The sequence below is a fragment of the Melanerpes formicivorus genome, unplaced genomic scaffold (assembly GCF_026170545.1).
Source record: "Melanerpes formicivorus ecotype bairdi unplaced genomic scaffold, bMelFor1.0.p_v2 SCAF_76, whole genome shotgun sequence".
NCBI classification, from domain to species: domain Eukaryota; kingdom Metazoa; phylum Chordata; class Aves; order Piciformes; family Picidae; genus Melanerpes; species Melanerpes formicivorus.
In genome coordinates, this window is record NW_027142428.1 from 148,895 (window position 1) to 170,463 (window position 21,569).

Below are 21,569 nucleotides of genomic sequence, written 5' to 3' on the forward strand. Positions count from 1 at the left end.
GACTTTCTCACAGCTTATTACAAGCTGCCAGGACTACACGGCAGCAGTGCTGTGTCCTTGGCCAAACCTCCCCTCAATGCTTTCAGCAGTGCAGGAGGAGGTGATATCCCCTGCCATACATACTCATCCCACTGCCTTCTACAGAGCGTCTTCTCTGTACACTGCCATAATATGTCACCCAGCATCCTCCCATGGCAGTGCCAGCACCCTCTTCTCTGGGCAGAAGCAGGCTATGTGCCATGACCTCCTCTCTTTTACTTAACTGATCTCATGGCACCTAAGCATGGTTGCTCAGTGCACGAGTAGGAGATCCAAAGCTTTCCAAGAACATCCTTGCCCGTTCCCATGGACAACCAGAGCTGCTGCTGTTAGCACAACCACTGGGCTCCCTTGGGAAGGGGCTGGCTATGGCTCAGTTGAATTCCTCTGGCAGCGACCTGCTCTTGCTCACACTTTCCTAGGGACTTCACAGGTCTGCTGTCACAGGGAAAAAAGGAAGCAGGAGTGGATGGGTGCCAGGTGACTTGTCCCAGCGAACTGAGTCAGCTGGCAGCAGGATGGGCACCCTACCCACCAGCTAACCCATGGCCAGCCATCTTCCTCTGGCTCTGACCTGGCTGTGCTTCAGTGGGGAAGTGATTTCTACATGTAGACACTTCAGAAAGGGCTCTGGCAAGGCTCACACTGAAAATGTGTGGTGCAAAATGTATTTTTGTAAGGCCAAGTTGATGTCAGAGCCCATAACACTGCTGTTGATCCCCAGGGGGTAGGACCAGTGATCATTTTCCAGCATTACTGCACAGCAGGCTGTTTATAACCCTCTATTCCACACTGTTATTTAACATATGTGAGGGGCTTGACATGGTTTACGTTCGGTAGTTGTGGTTTCCAAGCAGTATTGCATTTCTTCAGGATGAAGATGCATAACATTTTAGAACTATTTTTAAAACCAGTCACAAATCTGCAATCTTTTACGTCGTTCCTCCTCCCTCCTATCAAACCCAGACCATAACACACGGTCACAGACCAGCAGCGAGCTTCACGTGCACGAACGCAGCCGTGAGAAATTCCTGTGTACCTGTACACACACACACACAGAGAGAGGGAAACTCAAGGCTGCAATTCAGTTAAATTGGTACAAGCTATGATTAAGGTTTCCAAGACATCCGGGATGTAGGTCACTGTTTAAAGTTGTGGGTACCAGTATGCCATATATGGAGAAGGAGAACCTAAGGGCTGAACCAAAGCATGAGGTACTTAATTAAAAATCTGCCTCAGCAAGTGTAAGGAAATTAAAAGGTTTCCTGCCCCTGGGAGTTCCACATACTAGTAACCTAACCATGTATCATCCTAAAAAACTCATCACTGCCTTCCCTTGCCAGGCCTGACCCTATCCGCTCCTAGAAGCAAGTCACAACACAACTGAATCTCCAGTTCCTGCTTTTAACATGCCCCTCCACACGGCAGTCACCTGGCACAGGGAAGTCTCAGAAAAATCTGTAGAAATCACCCTTAAAGGACAGTCTGTAGAGCAGAGCTCCCTGGAAATGCCTGCCTTCTGCACAGCATGGCAGCTCTTGTGGAGTTCTCTGGTTTTAGCAGTAGGTTTGCATAAATCAGACTTTCCAGCTTCCCAGTTTGATGGACTTGAGCTTTTGCTAGGTTAATTTTGTCCATTCAGTCCTGGAACTGGAGTTGTCCATACCAAAGCTGTAAGTTTTAAAGGCAGAAACCAACGCTATATTTTACAGAGACAGTCCAGTTCTTAACATCAGCTATTTATTCCAACAATATTAAAAGGAGACACACTGCTTTCTCAGTCATTTTTCCATTCGTAGTATTTTGCTGGTTTTGTTTTTAAAACCCATGAGCCTAATCCTTAATTTCTCTATGGAAAAGCTGGAAGAAAATAGATCACAGGAACAAAGGATTAGCCTTCTAGAACATCCACTGCGCTCGCTCGTACTTTGCAGAGGTTGCAGGGTTTATGGTCAAGATGATTGTTTTAAAACACACTCTGAGAGTAAACAAACAAATAAAACTATCTGCAGGCATCAGTATTACCTTGTGAAGGAGACCCAGACAAGGCACAGGAGGATAGAAAGAAGCCAGTAAATTCTGAGGGTGTAGAACAGGAGAGGGGATTAAGCCTGGTGATTAAATTAGGTGACGCATGAATACATTCCAATACGCAACATCACTCAAGCACTGGACAAAACATATGGCAACAATGGAAAGCACTGCCCACGAGGTCACCTTTAATATGATTAGCCATGGACGCCTGAAAGGAGATCTCCCAAGTACCAGTGTGCTAACCCTCCTTTGTGCAGGGTGGAGAAGCACCCTCTGAAAGCCTTTGAGGCTCCCTGAGCCCCGCACAAATGGCGGCTGTGTGTTAAGGGATGTGCCCAAGTCCATTGAAAGCAGGACACACAAAAAGTGAGCCTCAGGGCTGAGAGTGGCTTTTGTTCCCTGCTCGCGGGACACCGGCGGGAGCCATCCCCAGGGTGTCCTGCCTGACAGCTGGGTCGCCCCACAGGCTCTCCTGCTCTGCTTGGACTTTTCAACTCTGCTGGCCCACATTCACCGGCACGGCTCACCCCTTTGAAGGGGGAGAAAGCGCCTCATCCATCACTGACATGAAGGGAGTTAATTCACTTCTTTACAACTGGAAAGGCTTTTGCTGTGAGCAGGACGGAGTGCAGGAAGAGTAATGAAATCCAAAAGGGAGCCAAATGATGCTTTCCTCTGCAAGACGCCAGCACTGGCAGTGCTCGCTGCTGGCACAGCCAGTGGTGGGTGAAAGGAGACTCTTTTGTGGTATGCCATTAGCTACTTCCAAGGCCTCAGTTCATGTTTACCACAGCCACTGTGTTACTTCACTTGGTATTTTTTTCCAGTCCAGTTGATTGTACTGCAGAACTGACCAAGTCCCTTTGGAAGCCTTGCTCACAGAAAACAGAAACAAATTGCTTTCTGAAAGGACTATATATTTTTTTTCTTCCCCAAACAAAACCTCACTCTGCTTTCCATAAACCCAGCCTAAGGCTGAAATCCCCACTCAAAGCTGAAGAGCAAGAGTCCCTGCTAGGTATTGCCCACTCTGGTTATTGCCCGGTCATGCCACCTGCCCCTGGCATGGCAGTGATGTCCCTGGTCACTGGAGCACTGAGCTATGTTGCCCTTGCTGCTCTACAGTGGCATTTCTCTGCAGCACACAAGACTATGGCACATTGAGTAAAATCCTGTTAGAACAGCAGCCAGCAGGCTGTTGTATCAGCTGTAATGGGAAAAACTACTCTATGATATTTAAAATAATCTTGAGTGAGCCACCTTGCATGACTTCTTTGCTGTAATCAGGTGAGCCCTTCAGACTGCTGAACTCTACCCCAGAGGACCTTGGCACACTCAGCTGAGCAACTTGCAACGATTCTGCAGGCCTTTAGTACTTCAGATTCCAGGCAATGACTAATCATGGACATGTGAGGGACAAGCCCAACGGCAAACTTCATCCACACACTTTGTATCTGCACAGCTGGGTGGATTAAAGTCATGGAGACAGCCCCAGGAGGAATTAACTCTGGTCACACAGGTCCTAGCAGGTACAAAGGCTCAGTGACAAAGCAACAACAAACGTGGCAGGGGACCGCTACCAGCTGAGCTCCTGCTACTGCCAGGAAAAGGAAGGGATCACCTCCTAAAGCCCTTTTCAACTTTACATTCCCAGCTCAAGCCCTGACACAGCACATCCCAGGCACTGCACTGCCACAGCAGACATTTGGCAAGCTGTGAAATGACCACCCTCTTGTACTGAAGTGTCACTTCAGAGCCTTTTAACAGATCTCATAGACTCTTATGGGATCTATCAAGACTGAAGATCAAGGCAGTGTCCAATGTGACAAGGTAAACCAGGCAGCTGCATGTTGGTTCTGAAATAATTTGGGGCAGAAGCTCCACGAAGGAGGGTAAGATTTCTTTATTTTGGACAAAAAATCCACCCCAACCCTCCCCAAACATAACTCCTTCAAAATGAAAATTAGTAAGAGTTGGGAGAAATCCCTGTGGTGGGACCAATTTCTTGTCTGTTTAAACTCTTTTCAGCAAGTCTCCCTCCTTTGAATTGTATTTGGTACCTATGCTACCACTATTACAAAGGTTACTTGTAGAAAAGAACTGATTTCAAGGCACCTGCAGAAATGCTCAAGGATTTGTAAAGAGCAGACCACACTGTTTCAAGGTTGTTTCTCTTCTTAAAAAGCTGTTTGACAGAAGCACCCCTTGGGCACCATGTTATGGATCCATCAACATTCCTACCTAACATGAGAAACCAGAAGCTCCTCAGCTCATTTAAGTATCTGTATCATAGTATCAGTCAGGGTTGGAAGGGACCACAAGGATCATCTAGTTCCAACCTCCCTGCCATACACTAGATCAGGCTGGCCAGAGCCTCGTCCAACCTGGTCTTAAACACCTCCAGGGATGGGGCCTCAACCACCTCCCTGGACAACCCATTCCAGGGCTTCACCACTCTCATGGTGAAGAACTTCCTCCTCACATCCAGCCTGAATCTCCCCACCTCCAGCTTCATTCCATTCCCCCTAGTCTTATCACTACTTGAATATGTTGTCTCTACCTCTGTATGTTGTCTCTACCTCTGTATGTTGTCCACTGGCTTATTAAAAAGAAAGAAAAGTGAAGAGCAAGGCAATGCAAGCAAGCACAGTATTGAAGACTACAAACTACTGTATTGAAGACTACAAACTCCTGCTTTCAGTAATGTTTGAAAATAATAAAAAACAGAGCTGAAGTGAAAATTCAAAACCTCAAAGCAATTTCAACCATACATACATGAGAAAGGAAAAGTTTATACATGATGCAACAGAAAAAATGACTCACTTTTCCAAATGCCAAAGCCTGTTTTTGTTCACTCTGTCTTCTATACCTATTAAACTCATCACTGACAGAGAAATCATCTCATGAACTTTTAGCTATTTAAGCATTTTATTTCCTAGTATTGTGGGTCAGGTTCTACTCTAACATGCTAATCAGAAGTGGTAATCAGAAGCTGGATCAGTGTGATTTCTTCTCAGAGAAACAAGGAGAGTCTTGAGATTAAAACAGAGACCTTGAAATTGAGGTGAAACTGCAGCCTTAAAGCTAATACAAAACCTCCTGTTGATTCATGGGACTGAGAATTTCGCAGTTGGAGGGCTGATCCCAGCATTGCCATGAGACACCCAATAAGCTACAGCTCTGCAGTCCCCCAAGGTCAGCAGGATCAGTGGGTTCAAACTGATGACACAACCGGCTCACTGCAATTGTCAAGGAAGGCACAAATTAAATTGTGTTGCTTTCAAGCTAGACTGGTTCTTAAAAAAACCCCACACAAACAAAACAAACCCAACACACAAAACCAAATGACTGCTTGGTTAGTTTGTATTTATGTGTCAGTAACAAGTTTTTCAAGTGCAGTCAAAGGCATTGCTACAAAAACCTTTCACAGTGATTTCTCATGGCTGGTCTCTTCCAGATGTCTCAAAGCACTATGGTCCAGCAGACTCTTGAGGCTGCTTGCTCACTGCCTCTTGCTTAATTGTCAAGTGACCATCACAGACAGGTGGTAGATTGTCTCTACCTTGCTGGGTAACTAATCAGCACTAATTCAATATATCTAATACCAGCCTAGATTCAAAGTGGAGAAGGTGTTCCCTTCAGAGAGCAAAGTTGGATAGTCCTGTCAGGCTTCAAGGTGCTGACAATGCAACACCTCGTGAAGGTGGTTTTGGAAAGAGAGAGGTCTTTGTGCCTCAAGATGCAAGCAGGAAGCAAGAGGGAATCACAGTCACCCACAAAAGAACACATCACTGCACAAGGACAAAAGACATTCAGGGAGGAGGTATTTCTCAAATCTCAAGTATGGAAAAATCTCAGAAACAAGTACAATGTGGACCAACCACCTTATCTGAGATGCTGTGCTTCATGCTCCCATGTTATGCAATTAGACATTCAGGGGAAATCTACATCCTGAATCATGCCAGTATGCCTCAACAACTTCCTTATTACCGTATGAACATGGAGAGGAGGGCAAGATAAACAGTCTAGACTACTAAAGACACATTAAAAGTCACTTACTTTTGAAATAAAACCAAAAGGTTGCACAACAAAATGTACTCCCTATGAGTCACTGCAGATGTTAGCAGGGCATGTAATTTCAGGAGATGTGGCCATAGACTTGGAATGGTTAATGAAAAACCCAGAAGTGGACTTCAGCAGGCACTCAGAGGGGACAAGATCAGCTTCATCTTTAGCTCAGCTGCTGGGATCTTGGCTAGCAGGTGCTTTCTGATCTTCTTTGTGCTTCAGTATCCACACGCTATGGGTAAGAGAAGACAAAACTTCCCAGGACTCAGAAGGAGTGATCTGATAAAATGAGTTGTGGTCATGGGAAGTAAGACTTTTTTCCCCCCCTCTCACTTCTGAATTGAAATGAGAAATCACAAAACTGCAATGTCTGAATCTTTCATCTCCTTCCAAATGTTGTCTTTTGTCATTATACAATTACCCTTTCTTCCATTTACTGTTAGGTGAAACAGAACTGGCTCTGACAAGGAGCTGCTACATCTTCACCTATGGCAGACTGATCACATTTGAAGTTACATCACTCAACACCCTGTGACTCCATCTAAAGAGAATGATTGATTGGCCATGCAGTCAGCTATAATTAAAACCTGAAAAAAACCCTTGTCAAGTCTCTGTTCAAATATGTGATAAACGGAATCTGAAACAACAGGAGACTTTCTTATGATGTCTGTACATTGCTGGGGGAAAAAAAAACCTCACCACTGACAGGAGGGCAAGAGTCACAGCAAAGATTTCCCCAATGGAAAATGTAAAAATCAAAATTTCCTCCCAGCACTCACCCCAGATGCATCTCTGTACAAACACATGGTTTCCTGGGTTTTGTCTGTCTTGCTATCAGAGAAATTGAAGAATCAGTTTGTTTCTGCTTCACTGAGAAACATTTTTTCTTACTTGTACCTCTTTTAATATAACCAGCAGAAGCCACTACTCTCCCTACCAGCCTCAAAAATACCAGTGAACTTCCTCAGCTGGATTAAGCACTGAATTCTCCATTCACCTTAGCTATCAGCTTCACATTTGGGACACCTTCCATCACAGTAAGCCAGCAATTGCCATAGATGCCCTCTCTTTCCCATAGAGATGCTATCTGCCACTGTCTGAAGTCTCAAGTGACCCCAGGCTGCCAATCACACAAGCATGGGCAAGATGCACCTGTGTCCAGCTAGTCCAAAAAACTAAGAGACATGGAACTCATATGTGAATTGGAGCACCTGCAAACACCTTCAACCCAATCTGCAGGTCAGTACAGGAAGAATTCCAGCTCATCCTGCTTCTGCAACAGCTGATTACAAAGTGGATTCAATTGATAAAAGCAGCCAAGCAATTTGGAAGGTATGATGAAGCACTGTCTCCATCAACTCTTTCCTATGCAAGCAAGAGATATTTCCATGGGACAGCAGCACACTGGCTAGGTTCTGGCACAGTAGGCAAAGCCTGAGACCTGGAAAGACTGGGGAGAGAGACCATTTGTGAGAAACATTGATAGCTTCTGCATTGCAGAGACATGCTGGCCACAGTTCAGCCCTCCATGCTGATGTGGCTTGTTTCTCTGCTTTGCATTGTGAGAAGTACCTACTGGGGAACTGGGGTAAGAAAAGTTGACCTTAACTGAGCCAGCAATAAACTGCAGAAACAAAAAAGCACCATTTCTTATTCAATAGCTGTCAGTAATAAATGTGAGAGGAAGAGAACAGCCGGTGTTGGCCTGACACTGGATTTGGCCTGGGAACCAGAAAAAGGCTGTCCTGCAAGCTCCACCACTGACTCACCCTGTGAGCTCAAACAGGTTTCACCTCTTCACACCGTTCCCTTTGCATGGAAGGATGGAGCTGGCCTCCTCTCTGATACTCACTCTGAGGATAGCAGGTGAGAGAAGTCACTGCTGCATCAAACAGCATCTCAAAGCTAAAGTGCAAGACCTTTTTCTTTGAGGAGCTTCTGAGCTTGCAGGTCTAAGGTAGATTTAATAAAACTCAAGAGTTCAGCTGTGTTTGTTTAGAAGAAAAACACTTGTACATGACTAGGGAACTCAAATATCTGAACTGGTGGCTGGAATACTTAGTCCAGGAAGAATAAAGTCATAACCCGTTCTTGCATTACTGATGGTAAATTAATGCCAGAGCACCACTGTGTGGGGAGCTCCTTCCCGGCTGTGTTTGCCCAAGCATCTGGCTGCGGTGGCTCCCAGCATGATGCTCTACAGCCGAGTCGTGTGCTCCAGCGTCCAACTCTCCCCTCCTGTCGGAGCCAGCTCGACCACTTCACCACCTGCTCCTGCTGGGACACAGCTGCTCAGCTCTAAAAGAACAACTGGGGAACGGCAGGACATGTGCGACAACATCAATCCTACTCACACCCCTGGGAGGGCTTCATTAAAATCCCAGGGCAAAAGATTGGATTTGGAGGGCTTTCCACCCAAAATCCTAATTTAATCAAAATATTTTAGAACCTACTGGCATTGCAAACATCTCCAAGCAAGCAGAAAGATGCTCAGCCAAATAGATCCCTTCTGTATCCTGCAACGTCTCCTTCCTGAGTGCATCCTCTGTACATGAACAAAGTGCCTGACCCGAGCCACTGGCTGCTCCTGATGGCAACGCTGACATTTCATATTTGCCTGCAGAGTACCACGATCCCCTGTGCTACTGTAGGAAAGACATTTTGAAAATTATTCCTACTTTGCTAGTGCACCTTTACAAGTGCCTTTTGATTACCTCTGCAGGCAAGAGCAGCATGCCCCAGCAGAATGCTGTGGCTGTAGATGCTCATTTTGCTGTATTAACTGGGGCTACGCAAAGGCATAAAATCCCCAAAGGAAATTAATCTCCAAATACATCCAACATCCCCCCAGCTGCCTTATGTATCACACAGTATAAGCAACTGTCCATAATGATAGCATAGCACCTGCTGTCCCCATTCTGGGTATCAGTGATGTCTCTTTAACCAGACATCAAAGAGAAGGAGCAGACAATGGTGGAATTGTGATAGGAAGTGAATAGTGAAAGCTTCTTGTCAGTCTGCACTCCCATTTATCTTGCAGCAGCATGCGCACAGCCCACCCTGCTTCTGCACTGCTGCTGTAAAGACTTCTTTAGGGAGATATCATGGCAGTTTTGAGGACTTTATAATGAGCCCTTTGGATTTTCTTTTGGGCCAAAGCAGGTACAAACCTCAACCTAGCCTGAAGGAACCAAATCTGAGAGGAATTTGATACCAATGTCACATCCCAGGTGATGATCACCAGGAGTTTCATTGAGAGCAGACGAAACCAAAGCAACACTCCCCAAGGAGATGCCACCAAGTGCCAGGGACTGGAGCAGAGCCATGCACTCCTCCCCAGAAAGATGTATACACTAGGAATGTGCAGGGTAGCCCATACAGCAGCTAGGAAATCCAGCATCACACCAAGGAGTACTCAAGCCAGGATAGCTTTTCTGCCAACAACACCTCAAGACAAATTCAGGTCATGCTATCACGGAAAGCATAGGCACAATCAGTTAACTGAGGTCTATACAATGTTATAACCTTTTGCTGTCCCATCTAAATGGTTCCTCCAACCCAAAGTGCCTTCCATTCATGTATTAATCTACTGTATTTTGCACACAATTACTGTTTAACCGGGGATAGAAACATTTATCACTTCCATGTAGCAAAACAGAAAAGAGCTGAATACTTGCTATACAGATAAGAGGCAGGAAATGTGACAAAACAATTTCCCATAATTATTTCCAGCAGTCATTCATATTGGAAAAATTTAATGGTGACAGTAATTAATCTGTGGCTCTTGAGATTTCCAATTAAATAGCATTAGCAAGAGCAACTGTCTAAAAATACGTGCTTCTGTCCTAGCCCATTAGCCACAGCTAAACGTGAAATTTCCCAACATACAGTGTCACATCCTGCACGTACAGTGTCCTTTTTCCTCTTTGTTTTCCATGTGTCAATGGCTTGAGTCAATTTCTCAAAGCTGTTTGCACCAAGTAGGCAGAGTGAGTTTCGAGAGCTTCAAAAACTACACCGAGCTGGTTAGTATAGCCAGTAAGTCACACACCTGGGTGGTTTGGAGTGGCTGTTCTGCACACATTCTTGTGTCTGGGGCCTTTGTGCTTGTTTCTGTACATTTCACAGCATCACAGTATGCTAGAGGTTGGAAGGGACCTTAAGAGATTATCCAGTCCAAGCTCCCTGCCAATGCAGGATCACTTCGGGTAGCCTGCACAGGACAGGTGGGTTTGGAAAGTCTCCAGAGAAGGAGACTCCACAACCTCTCTGGCAGCCTGTTCCAGTGCTCCATCACTCTCACTGTAAAGAAGTTTCTCTTCATGTTGAGGCAGTATCTTCTATGTTCAAGCTTGAACTCATTGTTTCTTGTCTTATTATTATTAGAGATTGGCCATTTCCTGCAGCAGAAATACTTCAACACTTCAGGAGTCTCACCAACCTTAGCTAAAATAGGCTGTTCTCAAAGATCACGTATTTCCCTATCCCCAGCCACCACAGGACAGGACCACAGATAAAGTCTCCAGTTGCTCTCTACAGCTCCCTGAAAGAAGGTTGAAGACAGGTGGGGGTTGGTCTCTTCTCCCAGGGGACAGGTGGTGGGATGAGGGGAAATGGCCTTGGGTTGTGTCAGAGAAGATTTGGGCTGGACAACAGGAAAAAATTCTTCACTGAGAGTGAAGCATTGGAAAAGGCTGCGCAGGGAGGTGATGGAGTCACCATCCCTGGAGCTGTTCAAACATGTGTGAACATGGTGCTTTGTGGCATGGTCTGGTGGGCATGGCGACGTTGGGTCAACAGTTGGACTTGGTGATCTTGGAGGTCTTTTCCAACTGACAACAATTCTATGGCTTGACGATTCTATGTGATACAGAGCTACAACACTACAATTTTTACTATCTTTAAGTTACTCAAAATGATGGACACCCACAGGGGAGAGCAACCCTTGCTCAGACGACAAGACAAGTGGCACAGCACACTGGCTGGGAGCAAGCAGAAGCAAGACCATTTCACTATCCATTCAGCCCTTGAAATTTGCATAACGTTCTCATCTTTGCCATTTTTGTCCCTTTTTTTTTTCCCCCTCTTCCCTTTTTGCACACACCTGCAAAGCTGAACGTGTGCCGTGCAGAAAACAAGGGAGAGAAACCATTCTAGCAAACAATTCAATGCCATTAACTGATCTAAGGCAAATGCACTTCAGGTTGCCCTCAACAAAGAGCTTTGGTCAGTGCCCACGCTTCGAGCAGCCCAGGTATAAGTGTGCTGGCAAAGACACAACAAAAGGCACTGCTCAGCTCACAGACAGTTGTCATAGAGACAGATCAGCATCCCAGGGTATCCTCATTTTAAATATGCACAGAAATTCTTTTTAACCTGTCTTCTTGTAGGAATCTGTCCTCGTAATTCATTTATAAACTGTTGAGGCCAAAAAGAGAATAATTTATCAGCAGGTCTCCTCTAGGCAGGCTGGAGCTAAGAAGCTTTTCTGCAAACTTGATAGTTTTTGTTGAAAGCAAGTTTCTATCTGATTCTCTGGCTAGTGTTTCTAAAAGCTGTGGTTTGGGGAAGTGATCCAGCCTCAAAGTAACCTGGCCAGGAAAAAAAAGGGAAAAAAAAAAAAAGGGAAAGTTGTGGGTTGTGCTCAGTTTGGTTTTTAAACCAGGTCAGATCCCTGCTCCGTGAGCTAGGGGAGGACAGCACAGAGCTGGCATTTCATGGTTCTGGCAGGAAGGAGGAAGGGGTGGGAGAAGACAATATTGTAAATATCTGAACCTTTTTCCTCAAAGTCACAGTACAAGGTACTTCTTGCCTTTATGTTTAAAAGCTGAGCTCCAAATGAGAAGGAAAAGAAGCACATTAATCTCTATGTGGACAAAGTTTCGTAAGCTCCTTAGCCACTGAAGGTGCAAAGACTTTAAAACTTTAAAGCTCAGTGCTCAGCTGCCTTCTGGAGCTAGTAAGCTGGCAAGCAGCACAGGAAACCATATTCTAGGGCAAAAAGCCCCAGAAGGGGCCCATGAGGACAGCAAGATCCCACAAAATGACAAATGTTTGGCTCTGGTTGCAAAGAAAGTCCTTAGACCTAAGTTGCAATGCAGCAGGATTCCCCTACAGACCTCTGCAGCAGCATGAAAGAAATTGGGAAGAGAGTGGCAAGTATGTTGGCTGTCATGAGGCAAGACTTCAAAATTACACAGCCCCAAAGAGACACCTATGTAATGACACTCAATCCACAAATCCAAAGCTTTCAAGACCGTGTGCTACCACCACAATTTGTCTCAAGGTCTTCTGTGTGACCCAGATATGCAACTCCCAAGTTATTTAACTAACTAACTAAATAAATAAATAACATTCCTCATCTGTTGGGTTACAGAGATTCTTGTGTCTAAAAGTACTGTTGAAAGATGAAGCCATGGGCAAGCAGACGCTGCTCTCACACTAGGTCACAACAATTCAGCAGCGATACTCAAACAGGAAACATTCCCCTCACCATGGCACAGCCAGTCTGACACTGCTGCATCTTAGTGGAGCCACCCTCTGTCAGGTACAAGGAGCTCCCTGGCCAACCAGTTATGTTCATTATTACAAAGATATTCCCAGGAATGGCTTAATCTGAGAGATGTTCTTAAGTTTTGGGAAGGAATCTTAAATTATACAGACACTATGGAGAAGATCAATGTAATTCCAAAGAGGAAAGTGATGCAGACAGGGAGACCACCAGCCTGAGACCACCCCAGTTAATGACAAAGCAGGATGTGAAATATTTTTCCCCCCCATAATGTTCTTCATACCAACAGGAAACACAAAAGCATGTCACACTGAAAGATGGCAGAGTGGATGGAAGTAAGCAAAAAAACCCAACAAACCCAGTCCTAACTGTTAAATCAGGAGTGACCCTGAGGGTGAAGCTCTGAAACATCATGCAATGTATAGGAGAGGGCTCACATCCCTTGGAAAAAAACACCTCAGGAGTCATACATGCCCAGCCACCCCCTCCTTTAAGGCTTATGGGATGATCATTTCCTTTGCTCATGTATTTATTTGGAATCTGATAATTCATTGCTCCTAGTTTCCTGCTGGAGTTTGTGTTCCATTGTTCAGGATTTACATTACTCAACAGGAAATCAGTGAGAGGTCCAGTGATTAGAAAGGTATGTTTCCCACTTGGATCCACCCTTGTTCACTCACTTGAGTCCACAGCTGCATCCATGGGAACTCAGGGGTGCAAATGCATCCTCTCCTTCTGTTAAAAGCTACAGATTGCTTTGTCCAGCCATACACCACTGGCCATGTCCACACACCCATCCCTCACATACTGGTTGCACTCAGGCACTACAGTAGCTGCTTCCTCCATGTGCTGGGGAGGGTGCAGTTTATCAAAATACAACTATTAAGGCAGCAGTTGAACAGAGGAAGTATGGTGAAAGTGTCCCTTAAACTAAAGTGCACTTCCTTCTCCAACACCATTACATTTGAACTCTGATACTCTTGCCAGGAGAGAGAGATTCTGCTCAGCATAAAGTGCCACTTGTGAGACAAAACTGAGTTTATCACCTTGGTTAGGAACTAGGCTGAGCAGGAATCAGCCCTCTCTGGTGCCCTTAGCACATGATGCTCCAATATCTTCTCTTTAATGGCTCCTCTAGAACAGCACAGAGCACACCAAAACACTGCTAATCTTTGATGGAGTATTGCTGGAACAGGATGCTTCCCTGGACAGATCCTCCCACTGAAAATGCTACAGTTGGTTTAAAACATTTTCCCCGAGGTTAGTTTGATAACAGATACTCAACTTGGGCACATAGGGTGACTGCCCTGCACTACACTGTTAAGTCTCACTTGTGGAATGCAGCTGGGGGCCTTTCTGGGCCATAGCTCCCAGCCACCATGGACTGTTGTTCCAACCCAGACATCTCCAAGGCTTCCCAGTCAGCTCACCAAGAGCAAAGGCTGGATTTTTCTACATTTCTGTAGCATTCAGAGTGTGCTTGGGAACAAAAGCACAGCTTATTACCCATTGTATGAGAAACCTTAGAGGAAAGCTTCTGATACAAAAAGAGGTTTAAGAAAACTCTGCATGACTTCAAAGTGAGAGTTTGAATTCCAAAAAATATATTAATATAATTATAAAAAAAAGAATATTACTTCCTTTGAGCCAGAAGGGACCTTGAACAAATGCCCTCACTCCAGTCTCACTTACATGTGCCTAACCAGTCCTCCAAGGCCTCCTACAAGAGATGTAGGCAGTGTATCAGACACTACAATGCCTACACCAGAAAGTTTATCCTGGTGTATGACCCCAATCTCCTCTGCTGAAATTCAAGACACTCATGTGTCATCCTGTCCATCTGAGACATGGGTGGAAGCACATTGCCTCTTCTCCACAGCAGCTTTGCCAGACTAAACCACGTGCTTTGGTGGGGAAGTTCACAGATTACAGACACCCTGTGCTCTTGTTGCTCTGCAATGATTTCTCCAAAATTACTTTCCTGCAACTGAAGACAAAGCTACAATGCTGAATAAAATGGAAGGGTTACAACATACCCCTCAGATACAATAGCTCTGTTTACATATCTCAGTAGGCTACAGTCCCTCAGCAATATCCTTGTGTTGACTCATGCTCACTTTGCACAATGAGACAGTGGAGCTTCCTCATATGAGGGAGATTATTCTATCTCCCGCCTTAGGAAAGTCACTGGGTTCTATAAACTACTGGAACCTCCTATCCACAAAACCTGTCAGAAGCCACCTCAGAGCAGCTGAACTTCAAATGCAGAAGTGTTTTTGCTGTGATAGCCTAAAATATCTGTATCTACTTGTAAAATAGAAATAACACACATCACAACTGATACAAGATTATTTAAATCACCCCAGACAGAAAGCCTCCTCACCAGCATTTAATCCTCTGAAACACACCCAAGACTTGTAAGTACTAGCTTAGATAACATTTAGTCATTTTCCCAGTGCAGAGAACTGCTATGAAAGTGTGGAAAACATGAGTATTGCAAGCACAGAAATAAATTTGGAGGATGAGCCTTTCGCAGTGAAATGTGCACTAAGGATATCTGAGCTGCTTGATAATGAATGACTGTGTCATGATTTGTTTCACTGGATGAGTTACTTCCCCAGCCTGCCATGGGTTTAGGATTTTGAAAAATGCTGAAAGATGGACCACTCCTTAAAACACAGGAACTTTTTTCCTTTTATCTTAGTGCTTTTGGTGCATAACTTGATGATGCTCCCCAAGACAACGCTGGCACACAAACCTGCCTTTCTATTCCAGCCTCCGCTTTCCACTTTGAGGTTTTAGACTGATCAGAGAATTCTATTCCAGCCCTGACTTTTCCCTTTGAGGTTTTCGACCAATCAGAGAGTTCTAAGGAGCACAAAGTGAAATTGGTTCGGCAGAGCAGGGCTGGACTGCCGGACTGACTCACCTGGTCCAAGCGCAAAGCGCCGTCGATGAAGCGCTGCTTGCGGAGGTGCTGAGCGATTCGATGCAGGTTCAGCACAGCTTGCTGGATCTCAGCTACCGAGTGTTGAGGGGAGACAGGGGGTAGTTCTTCAGCTGAGAACACCTTCCCAGGGTTTTCAATCATACTCTGTGCGTGGTCATAGCTTAGCTTCACACAGGAGCAGATGACTGTTCGCCCAAACCATTCCTCAAGAATCTGCAAAAGTGGAAAGCACAAATTGACCTGAGGACATATTCTTCCAGTGCACAAAAGCCTGTGGGGCTGTACAAACATTGGAAGGAATGACACCAGACTTCATCACTGACTGTGATCTTCAAGTGAAGAGCTTCTCATACTGAAGCCATCCAGTCTTTTGCCCGTATAGGTTCTCTAGTGTCTAGTAACACCCATATGCATAATATATTGCACTTGGAAACTGCTTGGATCTCCCTCCACTATCTGTCTTCCTTCTTCCATAAAACTCAAAGAACTACAGCCCACCTAGGAGCTGAAATCTGTCAGTTGACTCAAAGGTTTCTAGGTGCAGGAGTGGAAACAGGCAGATACACACATGCAAGGAAGGATTTGCTATCTAAACCACAGCAGACAGCATTCCACATCTTCAATTTAAGCGTGGCCAGCAGGCACAACTTTAAAATACTGTCTTCAGCATTGCAGGCACTCCAGTGTCTGACTAGCATTTGTGAAAGTGCCTGAGTAGGACTTAGGTGGATCTGGAGGAGATACAGCCTGTCACTGACCCTTTGTTTCTCTGCTCATGCCTGTGGTCCTAGGTCCCAATTCAAGCCAGGAACCTTCCTGAGCTTCCAACGTATTTTGGAATCTAGAGGAAAGTAATCTGTAAATCATCTATAAAGTTATTTTGCTTTAAATCAGAAGCAGCTTCCATTTTAAACCCTGTAACAGGATGCAAATTTAAAGGCAGCAATTCAGAATGATTTCTTAATGCTGAAAAGAAAATCTGTTTTCAGCTGAGATATGTAAGAGTCCAAAAGCTCATCAAGTCAGTGAGAAAGTGTAGAGGGACAAAGGATGGAAGGCTCTTCAGAAAAGTCAAGAGCATTGGCATGAGAGCTCTGAAGATGGATGCAGTCTGTGATAAACCTTTCAAAGCACAAGTGCTCAGAGAATGAAAGGAGAATAGTAATTCTGCCTTAGCTACAAGTGCCACCTTATCCCTTCATCAGCACACCAGGAAAAGGTAAATTCTGCAAGTGATGGTGTCCAGGGAGAATAGACAGCTCCCTGACAGACTCATCAAGGATACTGCCTCAGAAAGGCAAATCCTCTCCTTAACAGCAAAGGACTGATCCCCAAGATATCTTTGCTGCCTCCCTCCCTTATGCCTGTAGAACATACATGCAGTGTAACTCAGCAGCCCAGACCTCTAATGTCACAGGGCATTTTAGCTCATCTCTAGTTCAGAAGTGTCCTAATAGCAGAGATGCAGCAAGTGATGTATTGCAGTGTAAAATGCTCTGATCTCGGCTCATGGTTATTCTGTGCAGGACCCTTTCTGTATGCAAGAAGAAAGAAAAAGTCACAAAGCTGACAGCACCTGCTCTGCACTCTGCTGTCTTGTTAAATAGGATTCAGCTTCTTGTGGCAATGGGGGATCCAAATTGAGCAGGTCAGCGACATCAGATGAAATCTGGTGGACCCAAAAAGCTCCCAGTACTAAGCCAGCATTACTTCAGGCGTGGAAGGGGCTGCACTGCTCTTTAAGTGATCCACTTCCAGCAAGCTGAAGGCTATTAGCCAGTTGGCAATAGAGATGCTTCTGATTTCTGTAAGACATGGATAGTACTTGGGCAGCAGTAAGATGGTTTTCCTCGTTGAGATGATCTTTGAGGATCCCATCAAACCCAATGCATTCCATAGTTCTATGATATGATCTGGGAGCACAGCAAGCAGCCTTCATTTCAGTTGAGCACTTCTACAGACCCTCCAGGTGTCATACCCAGCTCTTTCAACTCGCTGTTCAGACATTTTCAGACACTACTTTTATTTCCCTGCTGTTTCCTCCACCTCCAGCTATTAATTTCTGCAAAGAGCACTATCAATTCTAGCCCTCACTGTTATGTAATCCCACACTAAATATTTTGTGTTTGGAAAGCACTCTCATTTTGCATTATAAACTAGGTGAGTCAATTCCACCATGGACTGGGTACAAATCAGAAGGATAATTCTATAAAGAAGTGCCTTCCCCAGTCCCCAGGTTACTGCTGAAAGCCACCTCTGAGGATACATGGCACCTGAACTGTTATTCAAAGGCCATGTTGGAGCCTTTGTCTCACTCCCCTTTCACCCAGCAGAGCCTGGAAGAGCACGTGATCCTGTTTACACTGTGATTAGGCTATAGTAACACCTAGAAATGCAGGAGTCACGTTCTGTCCCAACTCACAAAAATGCCCTGCAGGGCAAAAGTCCCACAACCACTTTTCCCCTTGGAAGGAGTAAATCCTCCTCCAGCTTTCACCTGATATTCAAATTAAGTGACCGCAATTGAGACTGCAGTCCCAAAAGGCCTCTTTGGTGAGACCAGTTTGCTGAGATGGCCTTAGGCAGTCTGCTTTCCAAGGGACAGCATGGTCATGACCTAGACCACTGCTCCTCCACAGATCAGCTCCCTAAGCAGAAGGCAGATGCTGCAGCTTCTGCATTTTCTCACTGACCAGACAGGGTTGGTCTGCACACTATTTCAAAAGCAAATAGTGTGTGTATAGCAGGGGACAAGAGACAAGATTTCATTAAAGGCTTATTTTAATTAAGACTTGACTATTAGCTGTTCAAAGACCACTCAGAATCAATAAAAGACCCACCAAGCAGCTACTATTAGAAGGTCTCATGAGTAATCATGCAGTTGCTACAGGAAATTGAATGCTTTTCACAATGAAGGAATACAACCTACCACAGTGACAGAGCAGGGACTCACTGGTGAAACACAGATGCAGGACTCTATGTTTTGCTAAAGCACAAAACAAGATTCAGCATCCTTAAGAGCAGTATGGGCAATTACAAGAAACTAAAGTTAATCTTTGTGAAAAATGACCAGACTGGCACAAGAAATACTCCCCACAGAGAGTTGTGCATGAGCACAGCCCTGGTTAAAAGCAATCATTCTGTATACAAAAAATATTTGGAAACCCTGGAGCTTCCTTGAGTCCTGTGTCCAGCTCTGGGCCACTCAATTTAGGAAAGATGTTGAGTTGCTGGAATGTGTCCAGAGAAAGGCAACAAAGCTGATGAGGGGTTTGAAGCACAAGCCCTATGAGGAGAGGCTGAGGGAGCTGGGCTTGTTTGGCCTGGAAAGGAGGAAGCTCAGGGAAGACCTTGTTGCTGTCTACAACTACCTGAAGGGAGGTTGTAGCCAGGTGGGGGTTGGTCTCTTCTCCCAGGCAACCAGCACCAGAACAAGAGGACACAGTCTCAAGCTGCACCAGGGGAGGTTTAGGCTGGGTGTTAGGAAGAAATTCTTCACAGAAAGAGTGATTGGCCATTGGAATGGGCTGCCCAGGGAGGTGGTGGAGTCACCATCACTGGAAGTGTTTAAAAAGAGACTGGATGAGGCACTTAGTGCCATGGTTTAGTTGTCAGGTGGTGTTAGGTAATAGGTTGGACTCGATGATCTCGAAGGCCTTTTCCAGCCTGGTTAATTCCTTATTCTGTATTCTGTAAGTACACTTCACATAGATCAGAGAGTCCTCTGGTAGTGGCAATCTTTAGCCCTCCTCGACTAGTGAGAGGACCCCCTGGTCACCAAAGAGGACATTGTTAGGGTTACAAAGAGTGTGGGTGAGGCACAAGGAGAGGAATAAAGACCCGAGGAGATCTGGCAGGCAGTGGAAGGCAGCTTACTGCATTGATAGCATCCACAACTGCTCCCTGGAAATAACACATGCAGAGAACGGAGCTGTGCCTTTGCTGAAGCTATCACACTTCATTTGGATCAATGTAATTTGCAGCTCTGAAGAAGAATGTAATAGTCTGTTTACCAGAGAGGCCACAGAGGATACTGCCTGCATCCACTGCATTGCAAACTGCCAATGAGCACAAGGCAGGGCTGGAGTTGCAGGGAGCATCTTGTCCCACCCAAAATGTTGGCTTTGACTTGCTGCCAGAGGTAAAACATTAAATGGATGGGTCACCTGGAAAGGAGTGGGAAGTTCTCCATTTCTGAGATTCCTACAAATATTCTTCCTTTTTCCACCACAGAATCGTAGAATGGTTTGGGTGGGAAAGGACTTTTAAAGGTCACCTAGTCCAAACCCACCCTGCAGTGTGCAGAGGCATTTTTAGCTAGATCAGGTTGCTCAGAGCCCCATCCAACCCTCGACTGTTTCTAGGAATGGGGCTTCTACCACCTCTCTGGGTAACCTGTGCCAGTGTTTCACCACCCTTATTGTTAAAAAAAAAAACAACACAAAACTATTTATTTCTAGTTTAACCCTACCCTCTTTCAGTTTAAAACCAGCTATCCCTTGCCCCACCACAACAGTGAGATTATTCCATTTGGGATGATATCTCATCAGTAAGACAAGATACAGATGCAGTTCTACACCTTTCAGTATTGTTCACCAACAAGTCCTTTGTTGTCCACCTGATTGGTAAAGGACAGCATTTTTACCATTCTGTTTGCAAGAGTAGAGGCTGACCACTGAAGGACTGACTGGCAGCATGACTGCCTGCTACTTGAAGTACCTTGCCTTCCGGAGTCATCTTCCACACCACAGAGAATGTCAGTCTATCTTTCATGGGATTGAGACTGCATAACTCCTCACACAGCAGTTTGGGAAGCATCGGGATCACCTGGAAGAGAAGAAAGCCTTGGTGAGATACAGGCTTGTAGTGGATGACCTGCCTCTGGTCAAGTTTCCCTGACCAGTTGGTAGAAGACAGGCTAAACAATGCACAGGAGGAGAAAATGCATTAATCCTTCAGGATCCTGTTCTCTGTGGCAGGAGTGGCTATGTCATAGCTCTGGGATGCATCAGCCATGCCAGAGCTAGATCCACACGGTGAAGAGCATGCTAGTGTGGAATGAGTAAATAAACCAAGGACTTCAAGACACAGCTAAGGCCAGCAACACTCTCATCAGCCCAGTCCCTCAATGAAACCAAGAAGGAGCTGTCAGTCTCCAGCCTGGGAATTATTCCAGTGCTCCCTTCTGAGGAATGGAGTAACCATCCTGGAGCATCCTGCCTCCTGGGTTATGCAAATATTTCACTCTGCAGCTTTTAAGGTCACAAAGTTTGCTCTGCGTTCCACTTCTTTCCCACTGCCACTTTTAGCACATCAGGAAACTTGATGAAGAAACATGGTCCTGGCAGTCAGGAGCTGAAGAGCTTGGATTTGGGAACTGTGTTTCTTGCTTTGCCACTGAATACTGTGAAACCAGGCAAGTCATGCAGGATCTGCTCCCTGCGAAGCATAAATGAAACTTCTGCCATGCACCACAGGAGTGGCGCTTGGCTTTGATAAAGACTGAGCCACGCTTTGTAACACAGAGCAGAACATGGAGATGTTGGTGAGATAAACAAATGTACCCTTTTAAAGAATACTGAGCATGATGTTTGCAACCAGAGGGAGAGCAATTATTATTTTACTAAACTCTGAATAAAATGTCAGATTTCTGGCAGAGATTTCTTTCCCTTCTGTCCTAATTTCTTGCAACTAATCAATATTTCTCTTGCTGAACTCTGGATTACCAAACCACAAATTACTCACCTGACTACAGAAACAAAGCAAAAGCTTTGGAGCGTATTCACACGAGAATAACCTGAGCAGCTTCAAGTGTTTCTACCACCCCTGAGCTATTTCCCAGGTGAAGTCTGCTGTAAAGATAATATTTAGCAGCTGCTTAATGAAGCAAACCTAATTATTAGAGTTTCACATTCTTATTTCCCTTCTCATTATTTACCTTTGTGAGGATGCCTTCAAAGAAGAACC

General features: G+C 45.1%; 1 protein-coding gene across 1 annotated transcript in view; it reads right to left on the bottom strand.

The window, feature by feature from the left end:
- Positions 1 to 21,569, bottom strand: part of DIS3L2 (DIS3 like 3'-5' exoribonuclease 2) — a 208,364-nt gene that overhangs the window by 50,599 nt on the left and 136,196 nt on the right. The window contains exons 13-14 of the mRNA XM_068163904.1: positions 20,322 to 20,429; positions 15,582 to 15,815 (exon numbers count right to left, since the gene is read on the bottom strand). Of these exons, the coding sequence (XP_068020005.1) occupies positions 15,582 to 15,815; positions 20,322 to 20,429 (342 nt within the window). The remainder of the gene's footprint in view (positions 1 to 15,581; positions 15,816 to 20,321; positions 20,430 to 21,569) is intronic.